Source organism: Magnolia sinica, chromosome 9 (genome assembly GCF_029962835.1).
Source record: "Magnolia sinica isolate HGM2019 chromosome 9, MsV1, whole genome shotgun sequence".
In the NCBI taxonomy this organism is placed as follows: Eukaryota; Viridiplantae; Streptophyta; class Magnoliopsida; order Magnoliales; family Magnoliaceae; genus Magnolia; species Magnolia sinica.
This window is the reverse complement of record NC_080581.1, coordinates 6,396,473-6,418,046: the sequence shown is the minus strand read 5'-3', so window position 1 is coordinate 6,418,046 and position 21,574 is coordinate 6,396,473. Positions and strand designations below refer to the sequence as shown.

At 41.0% G+C, this 21,574-nt stretch overlaps 2 protein-coding genes across 2 annotated transcripts; one reads left to right on the top strand and one right to left on the bottom strand.

Annotated features, from left to right (window-relative positions):
* Positions 1–242: 242 nt before the first annotated feature.
* On the bottom strand, positions 243–1,217 carry LOC131256765 (uncharacterized). Its single transcript, XM_058257804.1, has one exon. It carries the CDS (start codon positions 1,045–1,047, stop codon positions 541–543), a length of 507 nt encoding a protein of 168 aa, XP_058113787.1. The 5' UTR covers positions 1,048–1,217; the 3' UTR covers positions 243–540.
* A 6,926-nt stretch (positions 1,218–8,143) lies between these two features.
* On the top strand, positions 8,144–19,166 carry LOC131256764 (ribosomal RNA-processing protein 17). The gene is made up of 4 exons (XM_058257803.1): positions 8,144–8,374; positions 15,462–15,567; positions 17,456–17,591; positions 18,585–19,166. The coding sequence occupies exons 1-4, from the start codon at positions 8,178–8,180 to the stop codon at positions 18,827–18,829; spliced, it is 684 nt and encodes a 227-aa protein (XP_058113786.1). The 5' UTR covers positions 8,144–8,177; the 3' UTR covers positions 18,830–19,166.
* Positions 19,167–21,574: the final 2,408 nt, after the last annotated feature.

Below are 21,574 nucleotides of genomic sequence, written 5' to 3'. Positions count from 1 at the left end.
CAATCTTAGCACAACCATCTGGCAGGAAAATGAATTAAAAAGTGGCACCCAAACACTCCCTTATTTTTCATGGAACTTTGTTGGTTGTTCTTCCATGATGGCATATGCCGGAGTTCAGCTCACGGGCATTGTTCTCATGATGACCAACAATCGGACTACGTATCTTCTTATAGACAGTGGGGCCCACCTTTGCACGTTTGCCACGTGTACCGTAGATGTTAGCAACACCACCAACACATCAATTAAATGAATGGAAGCAAACCATCTACATATACTAACAATCCAAATTCTCATTAATTCAACTTCAACTAAGCAAACCATCTACAATGTAGGCTGTGTTTGGATGCACTATTGAATCAAATCACAATAACTAGTTCAATCGAGCAGAGAAATAACCAAATTGTAATTACCTTTGCGAAAGGGACCAAACTCCAGACTCCAAATTGCAATCAAGTTGGACTTGTAATTCAAATTGCAATTGTAATCAATTGAATGTGATTGTAATTCAATTCAATTGCGTATCCAAACATGCCCACATTATTAGTTCATATTCCGAAACCGAAAACATGGACACAAACACCGAATCAGGAAAGTACCGATACTAACGACACATCCGAAAAGTCCCGCGGACTTTTCGGTTGAAGCGACCGGCATGACCGGCACGCCGTACACAGGCCGCGGGGCCAAGTACTGCTGATAAGAAGGGGTAACCGGTTGAACAGGTGGAGCATAGATTTCCGATGCGATCGCATCCGACGGTTGAAATAGAGCTTGCTGGTCAGATGGAAATGACCCAACCATCGCATCTGATGGTTGAAACAGAGCTTGCTGTTGAGATGGAAATGACCCATATATCGGAACGAACGGTGAATCGGCTTCTTGGGGCTGATCGATCTCGATCCATGGCGGTAGGGGTGGGGCGGTGGGCTGCAGCTTGGCCGAGCAAGAACAGCAATGGGGAGTTGGTGGTGGTTGGGGAAGACTGTAGTACTTCTTCTTCTTCTTCTTCCTATGCCAGATCTTCAGTTTCTTGAAAGCTTTGATCATTTGGTGGAATTGGGTTTTGGTGGTTTGATTGGGTTGGAGTGATGAACGGTATGGATGCAATGAGAGTAGGTGTATTTGAAAACAAGGATTGGCAAAGGTAGGGAGAGAAGAATGGGAAATGAAATGGCTTCTCTGTTTGAGGATTCAAGTAGACATTTTGAAAATTTAGGAATCTGATGGGTACTCGCGAGAGTAGGATTAGAATCATTCCCTGGAGCACGTGTGCGAGATCTGACCATTAATCGGCTCCCACTGTGTATTTCCCTCATCCCTTCCTCTGAGACGTGAGTGGTTCAATGATAGTGGACTGTGATGACCAAGAAAAATAATGAATGGATCAGATATCTCACGCGTGCCATGCTGGCACTTGTGCGTTGTAAAACTCTACTCGCGAGTAGCATCTGTTGAGCTCTTTAAAATGTGGACTTTAAACACATGACCGTTGCCTTAACACGCTCTCCTTCCGAGTATTTTGTCTTGTGGTAGGCTTTTTCTTCTGGCGGCTAGTACGGAGATTCGCGCGTGGAGAGATTGACGACTTCATATCATCATCTTTGCCATTTTGGCATACGTGTCAGTGATCCGGTCCAATGGTTAGGTGGGGATGGAATTTAAATGTAGCTTCTCGTAAATCGTTTTGTTTCATAGATTGTCTATGCTTTTAAAGAAATGCACGCTTAGAAATAAAATCAGTACCGTCCTTGATTCAATGCATACCAGTGGCCCACTTGATGAATGATCCAGACCATTTTTTTGAAAAGTATATAACACGTTGGGCCACACCTGGGATATGGAAACGGATCTTGCATGTATTTTCTGTGTTGGCAATCTTTCTAAGGTTAATATTTCCTCGCGCGAATCCCTTTAGCATTTCTTTTTATTTTTGAATTCCTACCGTTGCTTTACGCCCTGATTTCACGGACGCGGATTTTATCCAGAGACTGAAAGACGTGGCTACTGGACGGTGCTATGTTGGCCACGAAATTATCTGTCTTCTATCTATGCCGTTCATCCAGGATCATTATTTTAGGGTAGGATCCCAAAAAAACGAGGCAGATCCAAGTCTATGGTGAACCACACCACAGGAAAACAGTGGTGATTGAACGGTCACCTTTATGGGTCCACTGTAATGTTTATTTTCTATCCAACCTGTTGATTAGTTCACACAGACATGTTTGAAGGGACAACACAAATATTAGCTTGATCCAAAACTTGTGTGGCCTCAAGAAGCTTTTAATGACGGGAGTTCAATCACCACTGTTTCCTGTGGTGTGGTCCACCTAATATTTGGATCTGCCTAATTCTTTGGATAATTGCCTAAATTATCTGTTAAAATGGATGGACGGCATGGATAAAACAAGTATATCATGGTGGGGCTCACAGAGCACCGTGGCTACTGGAAGTGTCAGTCTCCAATCCGCACGCGGACGCGGATTGCCTCATGCGGTCCAGTCAGGGTCTATGTAAGGCCCACTTATTTTATTTTATTTTTGTTTTATCCACGCCGTTCATCCATTTTTTCATATCATTTTAGCGCATGATCCCAAAAAGGATGGAGATCCAATATTCATGTGGACCACACCACAGGAAGCAGTGGTGATAATGACGCCCACCCATTAAAATCTTCCTAGGGCCCACCATGATGTTTATTTACCATCCGACTTGTTCGTAAGGTCACATAGATCTGGATGAAAGGAAAACACAATTATCATCTTGATCAGACCTTCTCGCCAACCGCAGAAGTTTTTAACGGTGGGCGTTCAATCCCCATTGTGTTGTCCACTTGAGCCTTGGATATTTTGGGCTCATACCCTGAAATGATGTGGAAAATTTCTGCCCTTGTGCATAAACATCCATGGCCCACACTACTTGATCCCAACCATTAAAATGGAAATTGTGGACTGCACATAAGAATAAGATCAATGGCTGTCAACGGCTAGGGCTGGGGGTGGGCTGGGCGGCCATCTGTGATGAGATGAAACAAACAGGCCCAAGGTGGGCCGTGATAATTAGACTGAGTTAGGGCAGACCCGGCTCGATCCATTTTTGAAATAGGCTAGACCCAAATTCGAACCGACTCGGTACTGTGTCCAACACGCTTAATCTGATCCGAGTTCGGGTCTATCCTGGACTAATCCGGACCAAGTCCAACCCGATCAAAAGTATCGAGTCAGGTCGAGTTGGCACCAACTCAAATAGAGAGAGAGAGAGAGGAGGAGGAGGAGGAGGAGGAGGAGGGTGGTGGTGGTGGTGGTTGGCTGCCGGGCTTAGAAGAGGAGGAAGGGAGGGAGGGAGTGGAGAGGAGAGAGAGGGGAGGAGGTGGTGATGGTGGTAGGTGGTTGCCAGGCTTGGAAGAGGAGGATGAGAGAGGGAGAGAAAGTTTGAGATCAGGTTGGAGACGGGTGCGGTGGATTAGGTTAGAAATATTTAGAAATTATGATTTTTTATTATTATAAATATTCAAATCCAAGTCGAGTTGGATTTCGAGTTAAGTCGAGTCTAACTAGATCGAGTTTCGGGTCAAGCCGGGTCAAGTTATTGCGTAACTTGAATTCAACTCGGTTTGAGTTTAGATTGGGCGAAGCCTACTTAGTTCCGACCGTCTCATCCATTCGGTTCTGATCGAGCCGGGTCTGAACGAGTCAGAAAAGTCTGAGACATCACATACCCAGCTCTGCTTAGAGCACCTAGATCCTTGATCATTTTTTTCCATCATCAGCCACAGAAGGCCCACCAGATGAGCAGCCACGATTAAGCATGTAACAGATGGATAGAGTGCTTAAGCGGGGCCCATCTTTCAAGGATCCGAGCTATTGATCTAGTGGGCACATCATGAGATAGAAGAAAGCCCCCTTAATCTCCATTATCTGGTAATATGAACGGTGCCTTCAAATGGACAACAAAACCAATGGTCTGCATTGAACAGATGATCTATCCGAAGGTTAGAAACATCTGATAGGACAACTCAGGCCACATGACTGAAAAATGGCATATGTAGGCCCATCTATTGGTGATCTGAGAATTCGTACGGTGGGCCCATGATGGATGAGGAACTAATTGTAATCGTCCATTTCAGGCCACCAATCGGATGGCTGAAATCATATAATATAGCAAATATTTGGTACGGCCCATCTCATTTTAGGGCCTGCTGGTGTTTAGATCACGAAAAGTGGGCCCGCTGTATGTACCATGGCTAGGTGAATAACAACACCACATTCTCTTGATTATGTTTAACGGTTCAAATTAATACCACCATGAGGTATGGTCTATTGAATTATCATTAGCTAAAATCTTAGGCATGCTAGAAATTGTAATCTAATTTCTACTTAAGATATCTTGATTAAATCCTGTTATACGACTAATTGCTTATTAATTGTGGGGACATCTAACAACCTTTCGAAGAGAAAATATGGGAGCTGGATCGTGGATTTTCACACTTTTTTTATAAATAAATAAAAAAATTTAAGACACGCACACAAACCCCACACACTCACGCTAGTGGAATTTCACCACCTATGGATACTTGAACCCTTAATCGGGTGTTGAAACTCCTTGAGAGTCTACCATCGAGCAAGAGTTGTTGCGCAGCACGCCAACAATGTAGTAAACCGAGATCCAATCTCCGGTCTCACCCACAAACGATAAACAAGAAGAAATATAGATTAGAAACAGAATCAAAGCATTCCAAACAAACCACAAGATAAGATATACGTGGAAAAACCCCAACAAGGGTAAAAAAAAACCGCAAATGCAAACTTCCATTATGAAGAAAAATGAAGATTATAAGGCAATATACTAACCTCTCCCTTAAAAGTACAGAGAAAACCCTTTACCCACACGTTAGAATTATTTCTCATACCCTAGAAAAGCCGTAGGGACACCTATTTATAGTTTAGGTAACTTCTCTTTCGCACATCTGCGAAAACCGACTCAAAAATTCATAGTCTGCATCAAATCCAGAAACGAATCTGTGTAACCTCGATTGGTCGAGTAGGCTGCTCAACCGGTCGAGCGGACCCCTCAACCAATTGAGCACGTCGAAACCCAAAAACTTATGTTTGCTGGACTTGAGTTGAGCCAGTCCACGACTGGTCGAGCAGGGCACTCGACTGGTCGAGCAGCCCCCAGATGTGGCTCCACATCTCAACAAGAGTAAGGATCATTTTCACTCTTGTCAAGTGGCTCATTTGGCCTTGTTTAAGATTTTAATGGCTTGGATTAAGCACTGGGTCAAGTTGAATTAAATTAGTGTTTGATTTGGATAGATTTATATTGATTTATATGCTGGGTCAAGTTGAATTAAATTAGTGTTTGATTTGGATAGATTTATATTGACTTATATGGACTTAGGTAGGGGTGTATTGTTCAAGGTTTTCATGTGAATGTGATTCTTTTGATTGGGTTGGGGAGTCTACAACATTCTATCATTTTCTTGATGTGCTCAAATCGAATCCTTGACTAGCCTAATTTTTTTTAATCAACATCTTAATATTAGCGATTCAACAAATGTATAGAGTTCGTGTTAGACAATTGGTAGGTGATCTTCCATAAAGAATTTGCCGCACAATCTCTTTAATTAGAATTTACGATCTCTTAAATTAGAACTTCGTGTAGCTTAAAAAGTAAAGAATAAAAGAGTCAATGCATGCCATATTCATTAAAAATGAGTACAGAATGAAGGCATGATGAATTCCTGTAACATTGTTTCTCACTGGTTGACGTGGTTGCCAATGACACCAACTCATAAGACATGCTGATTTTCTTGCTGGCAAATAGGTTGCATACTATACAACACAATTTTTTATGTGTGTAACTTTTCTAGCCCCACCATGATTCATGTGTTAGATCCACACCACCCATCATTTTTTAGATCATTCTGGAACATGAGCCTAAAAATGGGGCACATTCAAAACTCAAGTGAACTATGCCACAGAAAGTTGTGGGGATTGAATGAACTACTGTTGAAAACTTTCTAGGGCCAACCATGCGGTTTATTTGCCATCTAACTTTCATAGGGTTAATTTTTCCATGTGGTTGATTAATTTTTCCAGATCATTTTAGGGCTTAATTGGGAACTTGTAAATGGGAAATGTAATTAGAAGGAAATGAATTAGGAGTAAATGACTTAGTTATGATTGAATGAGAGCAAATGAAATGCATTTGAAATCCAAAGATCATGTTTGGATGGGAGTAAATGAGTGGAATTGAAATGCATTGGAATTGTTAATATACTTACAAGAAAATATGTGATATTCTCGGATAGTTTTAATATCTCAAATTAGTGAACATATGTGATACTTAACAAAATTATTATAATAAGCCTATTAAAATATATACTTTAATAATAAAAAACGAAAAAACTTTGAGCCTTGGATGAGCTACAAATGTAAGGATCACAAATAAGTAATTTGCCCACGGTTTTTAACCATTCATTTAAATGGCTAACCTTTAGACGGTCAATCTTTAATTGGTTTGAATAATTTTATTGGTGTGATTTTAGTTATGTAGCCAATAATTGGTTTGTTTTATAGTATCATTAATATGTCATGTATATGGCGGACATGTGTGTAGTGCCACCTTCGTTTACTTGTGTGACTCTCCAATAGAGCTCAAAAAGGCATTTCACCCTATTCACTTCAAAATTCTCCTTAGCATATAGGATTTTATATACATACCCATTTACTCTCATTTCCATACATTTACTTGTATTCTAACATACTTCAAATGTTATTTACCTCCATTTACTCCCAATTTTCCAAATAATGTTTTAAAAATTGAGGCAATCAAAATCTCAAGTAGGCAACATCACAAGACACGATAGTTGTTGAACATGCACACCATTAAAAACTTCTTAGAAATATGCACACTGTTCAAAATTTGATAGGGTCTATTATAATGTTTATTTTCCATCCAACATGTTGATAAGGTCACCTAAACCTCGAATAAAGGGAAAACACAAATACTAGCTTGATTCAAAACCTTTGTTACCACCCAGAAGCTTTTAATGGTGGGCATTAAATTCATAAATTCCTACATAGAGTTGTGCATGAGCTAAACTAGCTCGAAAAGCTCACTCGGCTTGGCTCGATCTAACTCGGCTTGACTTAGCTTGAACGGAGACTCAAGGCAAGCCAAGCTTCATATAACCCAACTCATTTCGAAAACGAGTCGAGTTCAATCATAGTGAATCTTGATTTGACTCGACTCAAGTTCGGCTTAGCTTGACTTCAATATATATTATATTTAAAAATGAAAAAAAAAGGGTTAAAACTTAAACCTTACCCTATTTTATCATTTCGTCAATTTTTTACCATTTTTCCCTATTTACCCAAACCGCGGCGGCCAAACTTCTCTCTCTCCATTCGGCCACCTGTTCGAGCTTGACTCAATGTCCGCCTATCTCGTCTTAGTCATACGAACTACACTCAGCGACTCGCCAAGCGCGCGCTCTCTCTCTCTCTCTCTCTCTCTCTCTCTCTCTGCACCAACAACAAGGTACTTCCATGACTCTATCTAATATATTATTATTATTATTATTATTATTTGAATATTTGCTTTGGGAGTTGGGTCAAGTGCGTGTTGGGTCAGTTGGGTCAGGTGGCTGGGTTGAGTTGGGTTGAGTTGTTAGGTTAAATCAGGTGCAGGTTGGGTTGGGCTGAGTTGGGCTGGGAGTAGGCTCGACTCGATCTACTAGCTCGCCTCGAGCTCAACTTGAAAGATTTAGTAAAGAAGCTTTAACGTTAAGCTTGAGGCCTAGCTTGGGCTCAAGGAGAGCAAGGATGAGTGAAACCAAGCTTAGCCTACCTCGACTCGACTCGACTCGACTCAGCTCAACTCAACTGGATGTACAGCCCTGTACCTAAATCCCTGCTGTGTGGTCCGCTCGAGATTTGGATCTACTTCATTTTCTGGACAATGACATGAAATGAGCTGGAAAACTTATGGAAAGCACGGATATACAACACATACATCAAGGTGGGACCAACGGTAAGGGAAACACCCCCTACGGTGTTACCCGGGCAACACCTAATCCGCTCTGATTTCCAAACGCCTGCGTATCAAGCATCAGACGCAGCCAGAGTATCAAGTATCAGACGCAACCTCGGCCACCTCAAACGGGCTCGGCGGAGATGGGCTCAAACAAGGCCCAGCTCGCTGACAGTACATATGAGGCGTTTTGCGCTTCCGAAGTCTCAGACAGAGGAGTGAGAATGGAAGCAGGAGAAGAAGAGGGGGCTCCAAACCCTAGGGTTGGCGCTCGGCATATAAAGAAAAGGGCTCTCAGAAACAAAGCTCTATCCATCTCTTTCAATGACAAAGATCTCAGGTATGTGTGTATGTATGCATGCTTTCATGTATGTCTGTATGCATACATGATCTCATCTCTCTCTCTCTCTCTCTCTCTCTCTCTCTCTCTACTGTTATCGTTTTTCTCATTTGAAGCCCTAGTTTTTAAGGATAGGCTCCTGTGTTTGTTTTGCACCTTTAGAAAAATGGTGGTGATCCTCTAACCGTACACGTGGCGTAGTTTTACGGCAATCCACACAAACCAAATCTCTGATTCAACCATGGATGGAGCATAACCGAAAAAATGAACCGAGAAGATATTGTTAACGATCTGATTTTTCACTTCGAATTTGGACCGCTCACTAGCTCACCTTTAACCATCCAGATAGCCATTAATTGGACGGTTACGATTGCTTGATTGGTGTGTGATTTTAGAGATACGTGCGACCCACAATTTCGATGGTCTGGATGTCTTTACATCAGTGCCACATATGAGGAGAATGAGTTGCCAGCATTTTCAATGGTGCTAAACTGACATAGAAGCCTATCCCTAGTTTCGATGATCCATGAAACCCGAACAGTACAAAAACTTGCCCAGTTCAAAGATCGGATGAGTCGTAGACTGAGTAATGAGGGAGGGAGGGAGGTTGAGTTGTAGTAATTGATAGAAGTTGCATTGTTCATGAATATCGATTCGGTCTGTATCAGATGACTCGGTTGAAAAATTCACCTTATAGAAAACTTCAGCCAAGCTAACCAACTTGCCTAGCTTTCTTTTAAGTTATCTAGCCAATGGTATGAGTTTGCTACATGCAATGGTGTCAGTTATCCACTGTACAAGTGACATACATGTGCACTGTCCAAATCGGGAGCGGCATTGTTATATAAGGTAGCACATAAATCACACTGATCGGATGATCCTCACCATCCTATTGGTGTCAGTTACATGTACGGTTACAAAAGGAAAATGATTAGCAGCTTAATTTCAATGGGTTTTGCTAGTTTTATCTTTCATGGTATGTTACATGCAGCATAGTATAGCCCTTTGACTAACTTGGGATTTTCGACAGGTGGAACTATGTCGGTTCGGTTAATTTCCAAGTCGATTGGCATGTTTCTTAATGTTGCTGAATGTATGCTTTGTGTCATGAATTGTTTGTAAATGTAGCTGTTTTGCAATGTAATGTAGGAATGCGAGAGTTAATGTTCGTTGTTTGGTTCTTTCATCTTTGTTATGGTGTTTAGCCTGAAACCTTTGTTTCTCATATTCTTTTAGTTTTATTATTAGAAGACTTGAGGCAGGTGAATATTTCTTTTAGGATGCATTTGGATGTACCCTAAACCATTGGCAGAAGGATATTGTCATGAAACAGATAAAACACGTTCTCCTGATCTGTTTATGATGATGGGAATATTATAGCCAGATCTTCCATGATATAGCTTTTCTGCCTTTTCTTCCCTGAATCTCCTGCCATACTAAATGTTTGGCTAGTCATCAGGGCAGAAGGCCATCCTATCCTCCCCAGACCCACCTTTTTTGTGGACATCCAAATGTGCCCTTTAAGCCTTTCCAATAGCCCAACATTGATTAAAATATTACTTGATGATTTTCATCATTTTATATGTTAGTACTTTCAGTGTAGTTAATGGCACTAGGCACACTTGCCCTTGGAGTGCCCAAAATGGCTAGGCATAGCCTCTTCTTCATCATAAACATTAACAAATATTTAGAAATATGTTTTGATTTTTAAATCAATCAAAATCAACACTATTCAAGAATCAGATTGCAAAGGAAAACAGATAGTGAAATGGAAGTAAGGGAATTAAAGAAAATCCATTTGCACACTAAACCATCCATTTATCAAACTAGTATTAGTAATCAACTACACATTAATCAAACCATCCATGACACGTCTAAACTAATGTCCATTAATCAAAAGCTAAAACTGCTGAAAATGTTGTTTAGGGTTTAGACAAGCTATAGAGTTCAAAAATTATTTCCTAAGTCTCAATTTCGTTAACAAATTAAGGTTTACTTCAACAAAACATCTCCCTTTTGATGAAATTCTATGTGCTCTTGTGCATTTCTAATGCAGGGGCATTTTCACACCGGGCTTGAGTGGGGTTGTCTGTGGGATGCAGGGGCACACTTGGGATGGGCGGCCCGTGAGGTGGGCTTCACCCATGTGAGGCGGGTGGCTCGTGTGAGGCGGTAACCATGTGATTTGGGGCCCACGAGGGGGGTTCGGCCGAGGTCCTAACCCATGAGATGTGGGGCATGGGCTATGAGAAAAATGGATTAATTCGCCATGCTCTATCAGTTCGAGCTTTTAGAGCAAGTGGTTAATTGTCCTGCATCAATTTCCATCATCATCAAATTCATCTCCCTCCTTGACACAACCTCCTTCGTGATCTATTTCCTCGGAATCAATCGCCTTCTCCTCTAACTCCATGTTTCAACTCCTTTGCAGTTCCTATCTAGTGCTTGGAGCTCGATCATGGAGCTAAGACAATTAAAAAGCAACTTACACAATAAACCATCTATTTATCAAACTAGTATTAGTAATGAACTAATCATTGATCAAACATCCATGAAACTGCAAAACTGATTACAAGTTGGGTTTCTTGTTTAAAGGCTCCACCTAATTGGTCTTTGTCTAGTGTATTTGTGTAGTAGCTGTTTTGGCTTCTTGGGTTGTATTTGCTCTTTTCAGCTCAGTTTTGCTGTGGCATTTTAATGAATTCATTAACTTTAAGGAAAAAGAAAAAAGAAAAAAACTGCAAAATTTTTAACGGTTAATCAAAAGGTAAAGCTGCTCAAAATCTCGGAGCTCCTCGACATATTCTTTTTCTTCCTCTGTTCCCTGGAATATCTCTGGCTCCATATTGCCTTTGTAGTTGTGATCTAGAGCTTGGAGCTAGATTAGGGAGTTGAACAGCATCCTACATGTCATCCCAAGTTGAATCATCGTTCATCCAATCATCACCTTCTTTCCCAACTATCCATTCATTGCAATCATCAATCTCATGCGTCAAGATTGGAACGACCTTGTGGTGATTTAGGAATTAGGATTCACTCTTGAAGATGTTGATTATGTTGTACAAATACTAGATCGTTTACATTTAGCCACTGTTGATCTAGCCTGATCCTATTGTTGTAGATTTGCAATTTTTAAAGCAGCCGATGAGTAACTTTTAAACAACACAAAGCAATGATGATAGAAAATTAAACCGTTAAACAACTTAGCACTAATTAACATGCTCAAATGTGTTTCAATTTGCGGTCACAACCAGAAGCACTACCAGTAAAGCTGAGAATTCAAAAGGCAAGCCATGGTAAATTTGGAGTTCGATTACCATATGATTACCACCATTCAGCTACAGTATTATAAGCTGTGATTGTGATTGTGCTTCATAGAATCACATTAAGAATTAACGTTAGAATATTCCAAATTCATGCATGTGAATGAATTTAAAGAGAAAAGGAAAGAATACAAGGTTGTAATTTTGTTCTTTGTCAAACTGCTACATCTACATCTCTTCCAAATAGGCCTTTAGCAGGTCTGTACATGGTTAGTTCTAAAGAGATTATATTTTGCATATCGGGACATGGAAGACGCCTCTCAGCGCACTCATAGATTCCTTCACCTCTTTGTCTAATATGATTTGCATGATAAAAGGCTGGATAAAGAAAGTAACATTCTTCATATAACAGTTGATGGAGCTGTACATCCCGTCTGTCATTAATAATTCCCAAATCAGAAGGCACCTCTGTCATGCCTACTTGTAGCCTTCTTAATTGTTCCTATCACTCCATCCGTGGCCTTACAGAATTAGCCCTTGCAAGCTTCTCATCACCATCAAACAAATGGAGTCGGAGTACAAGGACTAGCGGTGTAATGATTCTTAAACTATATGAAATGTTCTTCCGAAAAGGATTGTTGTTGGGCTGTATCACATGCTCTTTTGCCTTTAACATTCTTTTGTTATTTACTGTTTGTCCATTCTTTTGAAGTAAACATTGCCCTTTTTTCTTTTTGTGTCATGTGTGCTTTTCAATGTGTGATAAAAGGTGGTGGATCTTGTGATGGTTGGTCTCAGGAGTTTCCTTTTCTTTGTGAAATGTCTCATTATGTTTGAAACACTTGGATATTGTAAATCAACACATTCAATGCAATCTCATTGTTGATGGTCCATTTCACTACAAGCATCATCTTTTAACACGAATTTGATTGCAGTGAGCGATGCAAGGTTTGAAATAAATCAGGACGCTTTGTTATCAACAACTTTCCAACTAAATACATAATTCAATGCATTATCGGTCACAACTTGCAACACATTAGATTCTCAAATCCTTCAACCACTCCATCTAGTAACTCAAAAAAAAATAAAAATAAAATAAAAAATCACCGGCCTTCACATATGATGATGCGTCAACAGATTCTAAAAACATTGTTCAAATTGAGAACTTACAAAAAAATAGTCGACTTCTCCCCTGTCAATCTGTCCACTCATCTGACATATAATTGTAAACCCATATTTTACCCATGCATCCATATGTGTGGTTAACCTCTTTGCTCATGAAACATACACTAAGCTTCTGATAACGTGGAGCATTCATCGCCGGGTCCAAATTGCCTTGTAGCTTCCGATCATTTCCCTGAAACTTATCAAAGACAGATGCGCTCTCGGCTTGATAAAACCTTCCTGCTACGTATTGGCAAAATCTTTCTTGATCTTCTTTTTTATTCTATCCATTTTCAATTTTTGTTTGTACTTTCCCTGTCTCCTTGTCTTTTGCCTTTCTTACTGCATCTTCTAGATCAGGGGTAACAAAGACATCCGTGGGAGCCTTTTGGTGAGGTCATTTACATCTAGACAATGTCTCAGCATGATTACCATTAATACTTGTAATGAATTGAACTTCTTCGCCTTCATCATCATATAAAACAAATGCACTTTCATTTAACATTATTTCCTTATCATCCTTCCTCTTCTTTTGATCCATCATGTATAAGTTGATCTCTTCTTTTCCTCATCGGGAACCTTTGGGCATACGAGATCGCATTTTGTCCAGCACCAACAAGATGTTTTTTGTTGCTAAATCCGTCCCTTGACTTACCACATAAATTGCTAGTTCTTATCATTATGATCTTTTAGACGAGATTATTTCCACCTAGAATTCTTCCATCAGATGGCTGTTGATGTTGAATTAATCTTGAAAAGAAGAAGAAACTGCTACTAGAATCAAAGAGAAAGACCAACGATGATGTAAAATTTACCCAAAATGTTGTACACTAAAACTCATATTGGATCCACCATGAAATCTCCAATCCAGCAACTTTGTCTTCACTCTTCAGTCTCTTGTGTGGCACCAATGGAAGTTCAATTTGGTTTCAAGATGTCCTAGGTGCTGACTTTAGCTCACTATTAGAAGGAGAAAGCAACAAAAAAAAAGAAATTTAAGGGAAAAAAGTTGTTGAAATTTTGCGTAAGAATATCTTAAACTTTTAATCTTGAAAGAAACAGTTAAAGTTGCTGAAGTAAGGCATAAAACCCCCTTCTTATCTATTTGCCCCCTTAAAGGGTGCTAAAATAACTCCAAAAAAAGCACACATATGAGGTACCCTTAAGTGTGTGTAAGTGTGTGTGTGTGTGTGTGTGTGTGTGTGTGTGTGTGTGTGTGTGTGTGTGTGTTCTTTTAAACGGTTCCCATAGGGTTATCTGATGTAAAATGGCAAAGGTCCCTCAGGCATGCCTAAGCACACCTAGGCACTAGGCGCATGCCTGGAGTCATCGTGTTGCCCAGGGTCCTCACCTGGACTCTGAGAAAAACAGGCCCAGAATGTCTAGGCTTGTGCTTGGAATGCCTTGTGAGGACTGTGAGGAAAACAGGTCCAAAATGTCTAGGCACGTGCCTGGAATGCCTTTGATAACACTGGGTACTACAATATATTGCTTCGTGAGTTCTTATGGATAGCCAAAACGTTATTGATATTTGTGGAAAAGAAGATAATCCATGAAGGTAGACAAGAATGGGAAACCCCTTCCTCTATAGGGCCATAAATCAATTGATTATTAGCCTTGTAGGGGATGCTTTTTTCCAATTATGATGCTTGGATCCTCCAAGAAAAAGTGGAATACCTGACTTGCATACATGGACTGAACACTAGAACCACCAAAATTTGAATTGCAGTCCTGGTAGTTTATTATTATTTAGAGTGAGCTGCACCAATGGGGCCACTAGCCCAACTTGCAAATGTTGTTTCTGAAATAGTCTTCAAACCATTATTCTCAAGAATCAAACAATCATTGCCATAACTGTATCATGAGATCTTGGGATTTAGAGGATGCACCTTGGTTTCCTTGCCATGATTTGTTACAGTGTTAGCCATATCCCCCTTTGAAGTATCTCGTTTTTTTTTACTTCCAGTTTTAAAGTTATCATAGCAACAATCTACTGTTACATGGAGGTGTTAGTAACTTAGCATTGAAGCAATTAAGTGGCAGATGTCGTAGCTAAGATGATAAACATGTGTAGTTGGCTTATGATTTGGTGTGTTGATTGTTTGCATGAGGTTTCATGTATTTCATGGTTGTAATAGGCATGTGTTTCATGGTTGTAATAGGCATGTATTTCATGGTTGTAATAGGGTGTTTTTGGACGAGAATTTGCATGAGGTCTTGGCTTTGTTCTAATTAGCTTATTTGCTCATCATCTAAGTAGCCTGGTCTAGCCAATTGGGTCTCTTGTGTTATGTTTTCTTTTCTTTAATAATATTATTGGCCTTAAAAAACCCGCACGGGGTTTGGGCAAATGGCCAGCATTATGGGTTTGCTCCCCACAGGTGTGAGTTCAATTCCCCTCCCCAGGATTACCCGATGCATGTGGTTCGCGGGTGATTGCGTGCATCTGCAAGGATTAGTCGCCCCATAAAATGGGGCAGGGACACCCCGTCGTCATAAAAAAATAAAAATAAAAATTATTGCCTTAAAAATCCTAAAAAACTTCCACCACATCATAACATGTGGTGAGAGCTTTCCTTTACACCTCTAGATGGCTTATTTCGTATTTCTGATTCTGAATGACATTTATTTCCATGCCTAACTGGAATTGAATTTGATAGGGATTATGTTACCGGGTTTCATAAGAGAAAGAAGAAAAGGAGAAAGGAAGCCAAACAACAGTTACAAGAAAAGGAAAGGCTTAAGCGTATTGAGAAGCGTAAAAAGGTTTGATCTTCCTTGCCTATATAAAGATGCAAATCCTTCATTTATAGTGCTAAATGTTAAACTTCATTTATAGTACTAAATGTTACTCTTCATGCCTTTATTGCAATAAGATATGTTTAGTTCCTCGCAGAAAAGTGTCGTGGTATCATTTATGCATAACACATGCTATGAGTAAACTGTATCCTGGACAACGTATCCTTTAATTCTTTGTTCCGCAAAATGCTAATTGAGCAACAAGGATTATTGGATCCTTGACCTGAGGCTCTGCACAATATACTCGAGTTTTCATTTCTGCCAATAGGATTCCATGGTTGAGTAATCCAGACCATTGGTCTGTTGCATCCGACCCTGAATGGACCATGCCCCAAAAATCTCCTCGGTGGGATAATCCCAACCTTTCCATTTGTGGCCTAAAAGTAGATGGTTAAGAAGAGATAGTGCAATGGTCTACATTCAACTAACCCAAGCCTGAAGATAAGTGGTCAGGGACTTTCAATTTAGGTGATTTTTGGTTTTTTGGTCAATCCATTGTGGGACACAAGTGATCATTAATCTTATTGTTGAACCATGCACTCTCTTCATAGAACTGAAAAATATTGTTCAAAGCCTCAGGACAAGGATCCTATAATAATTCCTCAATAACAAGTTGTGCAGGGATAGTTCGCAGAGAAACCCTAGCGATCTATTTAGGTCGTCTGATCTTTTGAATTTCTTAACAAGTTACACTAAATATAGTGTTCTTTTGCTAGTGTTTTTGGGGGCATAGAAACTGAACCCAATGTTATCTTTCCTTCGGCCCTGTTTGGGATCAGGGAGATGAGAATATGAATTTGGTGAATCCATGAACTTGTCAAATTCATGGATTTGCATTGTATTTGGACTTGACAAATCTCTAGTCCATGGTTTGGGAATCTAGCTACAAATCCATTGATTTGGGAGCATTAAATGCAAAATGGCAGAGCATTTATTGAAAGGGAATATACCCTTTATTGCTTTTGAAAGTCTCATTTTGTCGATTTATGATGTCTTTACTATTTTAGGGGATCTCGATTTGCCCCAAATTCATGAATTTATGGGTGTGTGGATTTGGTAAATCCATGGATTTGGCAAATCCCCAATGAAAAACAAAGAGATTTGAAATCCGTGGATTTCCCAAATCCCTCAGCCTTGGGCTGAAAGTTTGGCTCATGGTTCCAATGATGCATGAGAGATTTTAGGATGGAAAACTCCTCTAAAGGGGCTCGAGTACTCCCAAAATGTATGGAAACATCGAACGGTTTTCTTCCCTTTCTGTTCATTTACAAGAACAAGCAAGTCACATTTACACTAAAATAATGGCATAAATGATGAATGCAAAAATCCCTAAGCTTAGTTCAGCACTAAGAGATCTCCAATAGCTACAAAAATATTGCTTATCATTGTGTGTGGAATTGATATGGCTGAGCTGGACGAATGGGCATATGGTAGAGCCAACTCTCCACCATGCACCTGATGGAGTGAGATACCAATCAGGTCCATCCTTCTATTGGCTAATCGTGGACAGCATACAGTTCAAAAACTATGAATACTGCACAATCGTATCCATTACTATTTTGGTACTTATCACTGATGAATTATACCATCATCGACCATTTCTGTTTTCTGCTGTTGGGTTGAAGGCCACTGATTCCATGGGTTGGATAATCAATTCATTGGGTTTCGAATCATTCGACATCCATTGTTGGAGCCACCACATGGATGGTCTGGATCTATACACATTGCTGCCATGTGTAGAGCAGGGAGATAGCTCTACCACATTCCCATTCTATATGTTGTGTAAACCTCTTTGATATGGTATTTACTCTCTTCTATGTTGCCTGGCTTACTGTGCTCATGCATTTCGCTGCAGAGGAAGATGGAGAGAGAATTTGCTTTGTATGGTGGAGCTGTACCAGTAGAAAATCCTTCAGGTGCTGGTTCAGGACCTGATGAATGTGGCAGCGAGCCTGAAGAGGATGGTGCAGGACCAACTGCATCGGTTTCTGGTATGTTTTACTCGACTGCAATTGAAGTGATCGCTACGATGGCCTATACTTGCAAGAGCAGCATCTGAATCCCACTCTCCTCACATCGATCCAGATTGTTTGTTGGGTGGGCCTCACCTTGTATGTACTATGGCCCTAAGATTGCCAGCCCTGTCATCAAGGGGGCTACACATGTACATGGGATGCAGCCATCTCTTTTCATACTATCAGGTGTAGCCCGCCAAATGAATGCCATGGATCTCAACACATTTCAAACAGGATTCGGGTGTCTGCTCTTGACAAGTACCACCACATTTCTCAATTGAAGCTGCTGGATAGGGCTGTCAATGAGTTAGGTCCTATAGTACACACACCCATGCGGTTTAGGTCTTGCCTGGTCCGGGTCTAGTTCTGGAAGACCCATACTGGGATCCGGTCGGGTTCAGTTACCCATTGGGTACCCCTTAGGTCTTTGGATCTTAAGTTTCGAGATGGGTTTGGGACACATAAGAGCATTTACATGGCTGGGCCCACCTGATAAATGGATTAGATCGTGCACATGTGCCACTTCGACATGTGCATGGTGTGTAAATGAGCTCTCTTACATCAGTGTGGCTTAGGAAATCCCCATTTTGACACGTGCATGGTGTGTAAACTGGCTCTCTTACATGTTTTTGGCTTAGGAAACCTCATGTCTTTAAATATGCATGAATTTACTATTAAGACTAACTAGACCCGACCCAACCCAACTTTAACCAGGTCCATCACATGAACCCGACCCCAAACCTGACTTGACCCGAATTTTAACCAGGTCCAGAAAGTGAGACATACGCATGATCCGTTTTCTTAACTAGTCCAATAAATGGGACCCGGACCAATTAAAAATCAGTCAGTTCCATTAGGTACCTGTGGGTCCGGATACCTATTGACAGCCCTTAGTCATCGTTGTGATTATTGTTTGAATGGTCAATTAATTAAAATGTCCTCTTTTATGTGGGCTTATAACTATCAAAGGAACAAAGATGTATGACAATGGTGATATGACAATCACGGTGACAACAAGCGAGCTGGGCTGCGAAGACGAAGATGTTAAGGTAACACATTCTCTACCCAAATCGATTGAAGGAGCAGAAAAGAAGCATAGCTTGCCAGTGAAGAAGAAACCATTTAAGAAAGCAATGAAACATCGGCCTCATAAGAAGCCTAAGAAATCTGAACTCAAGATGAAGGGGAAAAAGAAGGGCCGAAACAAGCGGTGATAGCTCAGAAACTGATTCTGTTCCAGCTGGGGATTATAGAATATCATCTTCCCCATCAGATAATGAAACATGTAGCTTGTTTGCTTCTTTAAAAGCTACAGGATTGTGAGGTGTGAATAGAATTTTGCTTGCGTCTAGGATTCCGAAAACGCAGGGACTATGTTGGTGGCCCAGATTGTGAAATGATTAACAGGCCCAGATAACAAACAGCCAGATTGGGCCCGTTCGACACCTTTTCATCACAACCCATTACTTGGAGCTTGATGCTTTTGCAGTTTGAAATGATTAACAACATGACATGGGGCTCATTTGGACCCCTTTGGGTTCCGGTTGGTCACATTGGGCTTTTGTCTGGCTTGGGTGGTAATACTAGGCTCGATGCCCAGGCACAGACCTAAATTTCAAGCCCGTTTAATAACCTGGCAGGGGCTTTGTGGGGCCCACCGTGATGTATGGGTTTTATCCATGCCGTCCATTCATTTTTTTAAGGATCATTTTAGCGGGTCTAAAAATTAGGCAGTTCCAATGCTCGGGTGGACCACACCACAGTAAGCAGCGGCGATAATGAAACTCACCATTGAAACCTTCCTAGGGGCCACCGCGATTTTTATTTGCAATCCTACCTATTCATCATAAGGTCATTAAAAACTTATCTTGCTCACAAGAAGTTTTTAATGGTGGGAATCAATCCCCCGTTGTGTGGTCCACTTGACCCTTGGATATGCCTCATTTTTGGGTTCGTATCCTAAAATTATCTGGAAAATGGGATGGACTGCGTAGATAAAACCCATACATCATGGTGGGCCCCACAGAGCCCTGCCTGGACGGATTATCGTCTAGGTGGGGGCAGGACGCAATCTTCTTCCTTTAATAACTGGGCCGGGTTTGGACTTTATTTAAGAACCGTTCAAGCCATTTCTGTCATTTTTCAAGCATGACGGCCACACTTAAGAACGGTCCAAATATTTTAACCGAAGTGGGCAGGCCGGGATGGGCTCTGGCAGTGAAAAATCATAACGGGCCGGGCTCAGGCCTAGGTTTAACTGTGTGGTCTGGATCTGAACAGACCTCGGCCCGGGTAAGCCTGGCCTGTTGACAGCCCTAAATCAATGGACAGCCTATGTATGACTCAAATCGTCTGTGTGGCCCACCCAATGAACAGATCGGATTGATTTTTTATTTTTATTTTTTAATCTTAGGTTAACATCATACTGTGGGCAACCTTTCAGACGGATTGGATATTCTACATTCCTGAGATTATGGCGGGAAAAGTGGATTATCTTTTCTCGTTAATCATACACCTGCCTCCCACCCAAGTCCCGGAAAAGCTTGACTTTCAAGTAAGAGGATTAGGTAGCTCGTGGTTGCCGTCATGCATGAGCACACCCGGGAGCGGATCAGGTGTTACCGGGGTAACGCGTTTGTGGGTGTTGCCTTGAGCGTGGGGCCCACCTTAACCCATGTATTGTATATCCACTCCGTCAATCAGTTTTTCCAGCTCATTTTAGGGTATGGTCCCAGAAATGAAACAGGTCCAAATCTCAAGTAGACCACACGGTAGGCTTTGAATGCCTACCATTAATAACTTCCTAGAATCTCAAGTAGACCACACGGTAGGGATTGAATGCCCACCGTTAAAAACTTCTTAGGGTGCACGGTAATGTACGGTAATGTTTATCTGAAACACTTGATCTACCTCAATTTTGGGATTATACCTTAAAACGATACGAAAAATGAATGGGTGGTGTGGATAAGACCCATACATCACGGTGGCCACTCAAAGCTACTGCCCGTTCCCAGCTGGAGACGGGCGGAGTAGGACGCAATCCGCGATTCAAGACTTTTGTGCACCCGAGAAGTTTTTAACGGGGGACGTTCAATTACAACTATTTCTTGTGGTGCGGTTCACTTGAGATTTGAATCTGCTTCATTTTTTGGATCATGCCCTAAAATGAGCTGAAAATATTGATGGACGGTGTGGATATACAACACATATACCCGCGAATCTGATGTTCGGATTTCAACATAAATATTCATAGGGCCACACAAGATTCGAATAAGGCTAATGTTTTTATGTTTCCAATTCTTCCCAATAGGAAAGACCTTATGAATGAAATATAAACATGATGGTGGACCCTAGGGAGATTTCAACGGTAGGCATTTTCCTACCACTTTTTCCTGTTGTGCGACCCACATGAGTTTTTGATCCACCTCAATTTTCCTAGCATGATCTGGTAAAACAAATGGACATCATAGGAGCATCAGAGCCATGCAAAAGTCGGGCAGGATCACTTATCAGGTGGGCCACATGTGGATATTGAATGTGGACCGTAGGTTACTCTGTTTAAACCTTCCATCCTTTTAATAAATGGGTGACCCACCTGACCAGGGGACCAACCCGATTTTTCCTCAAATCCTCTAAGTTCATGTGATGTGGCCCATCTGAGTTTTGGATCAGGCTGAATTTTGTACTTGCTATTCATTATGGTGAGCTACACTTGATTAACGGACTTGATTAAAGACAGCATGATGGCCCACAGAAAAACCTCTGGTTGCCACCCATTCTGACTGTTCTCTGTGGTGTGGCCCACCTGAGTTGTAGATGTATCTGTTTTTGGATAATTCCCTACAATCGAGGATAGAACCCAATGGCCGGAGTGGATTTTACATATACAACATGCTGGGCCCCACTTAGCTTGGGTGTTTTACCCACAGATAGAGAGTATTCCGGACGCTACGCTGTCA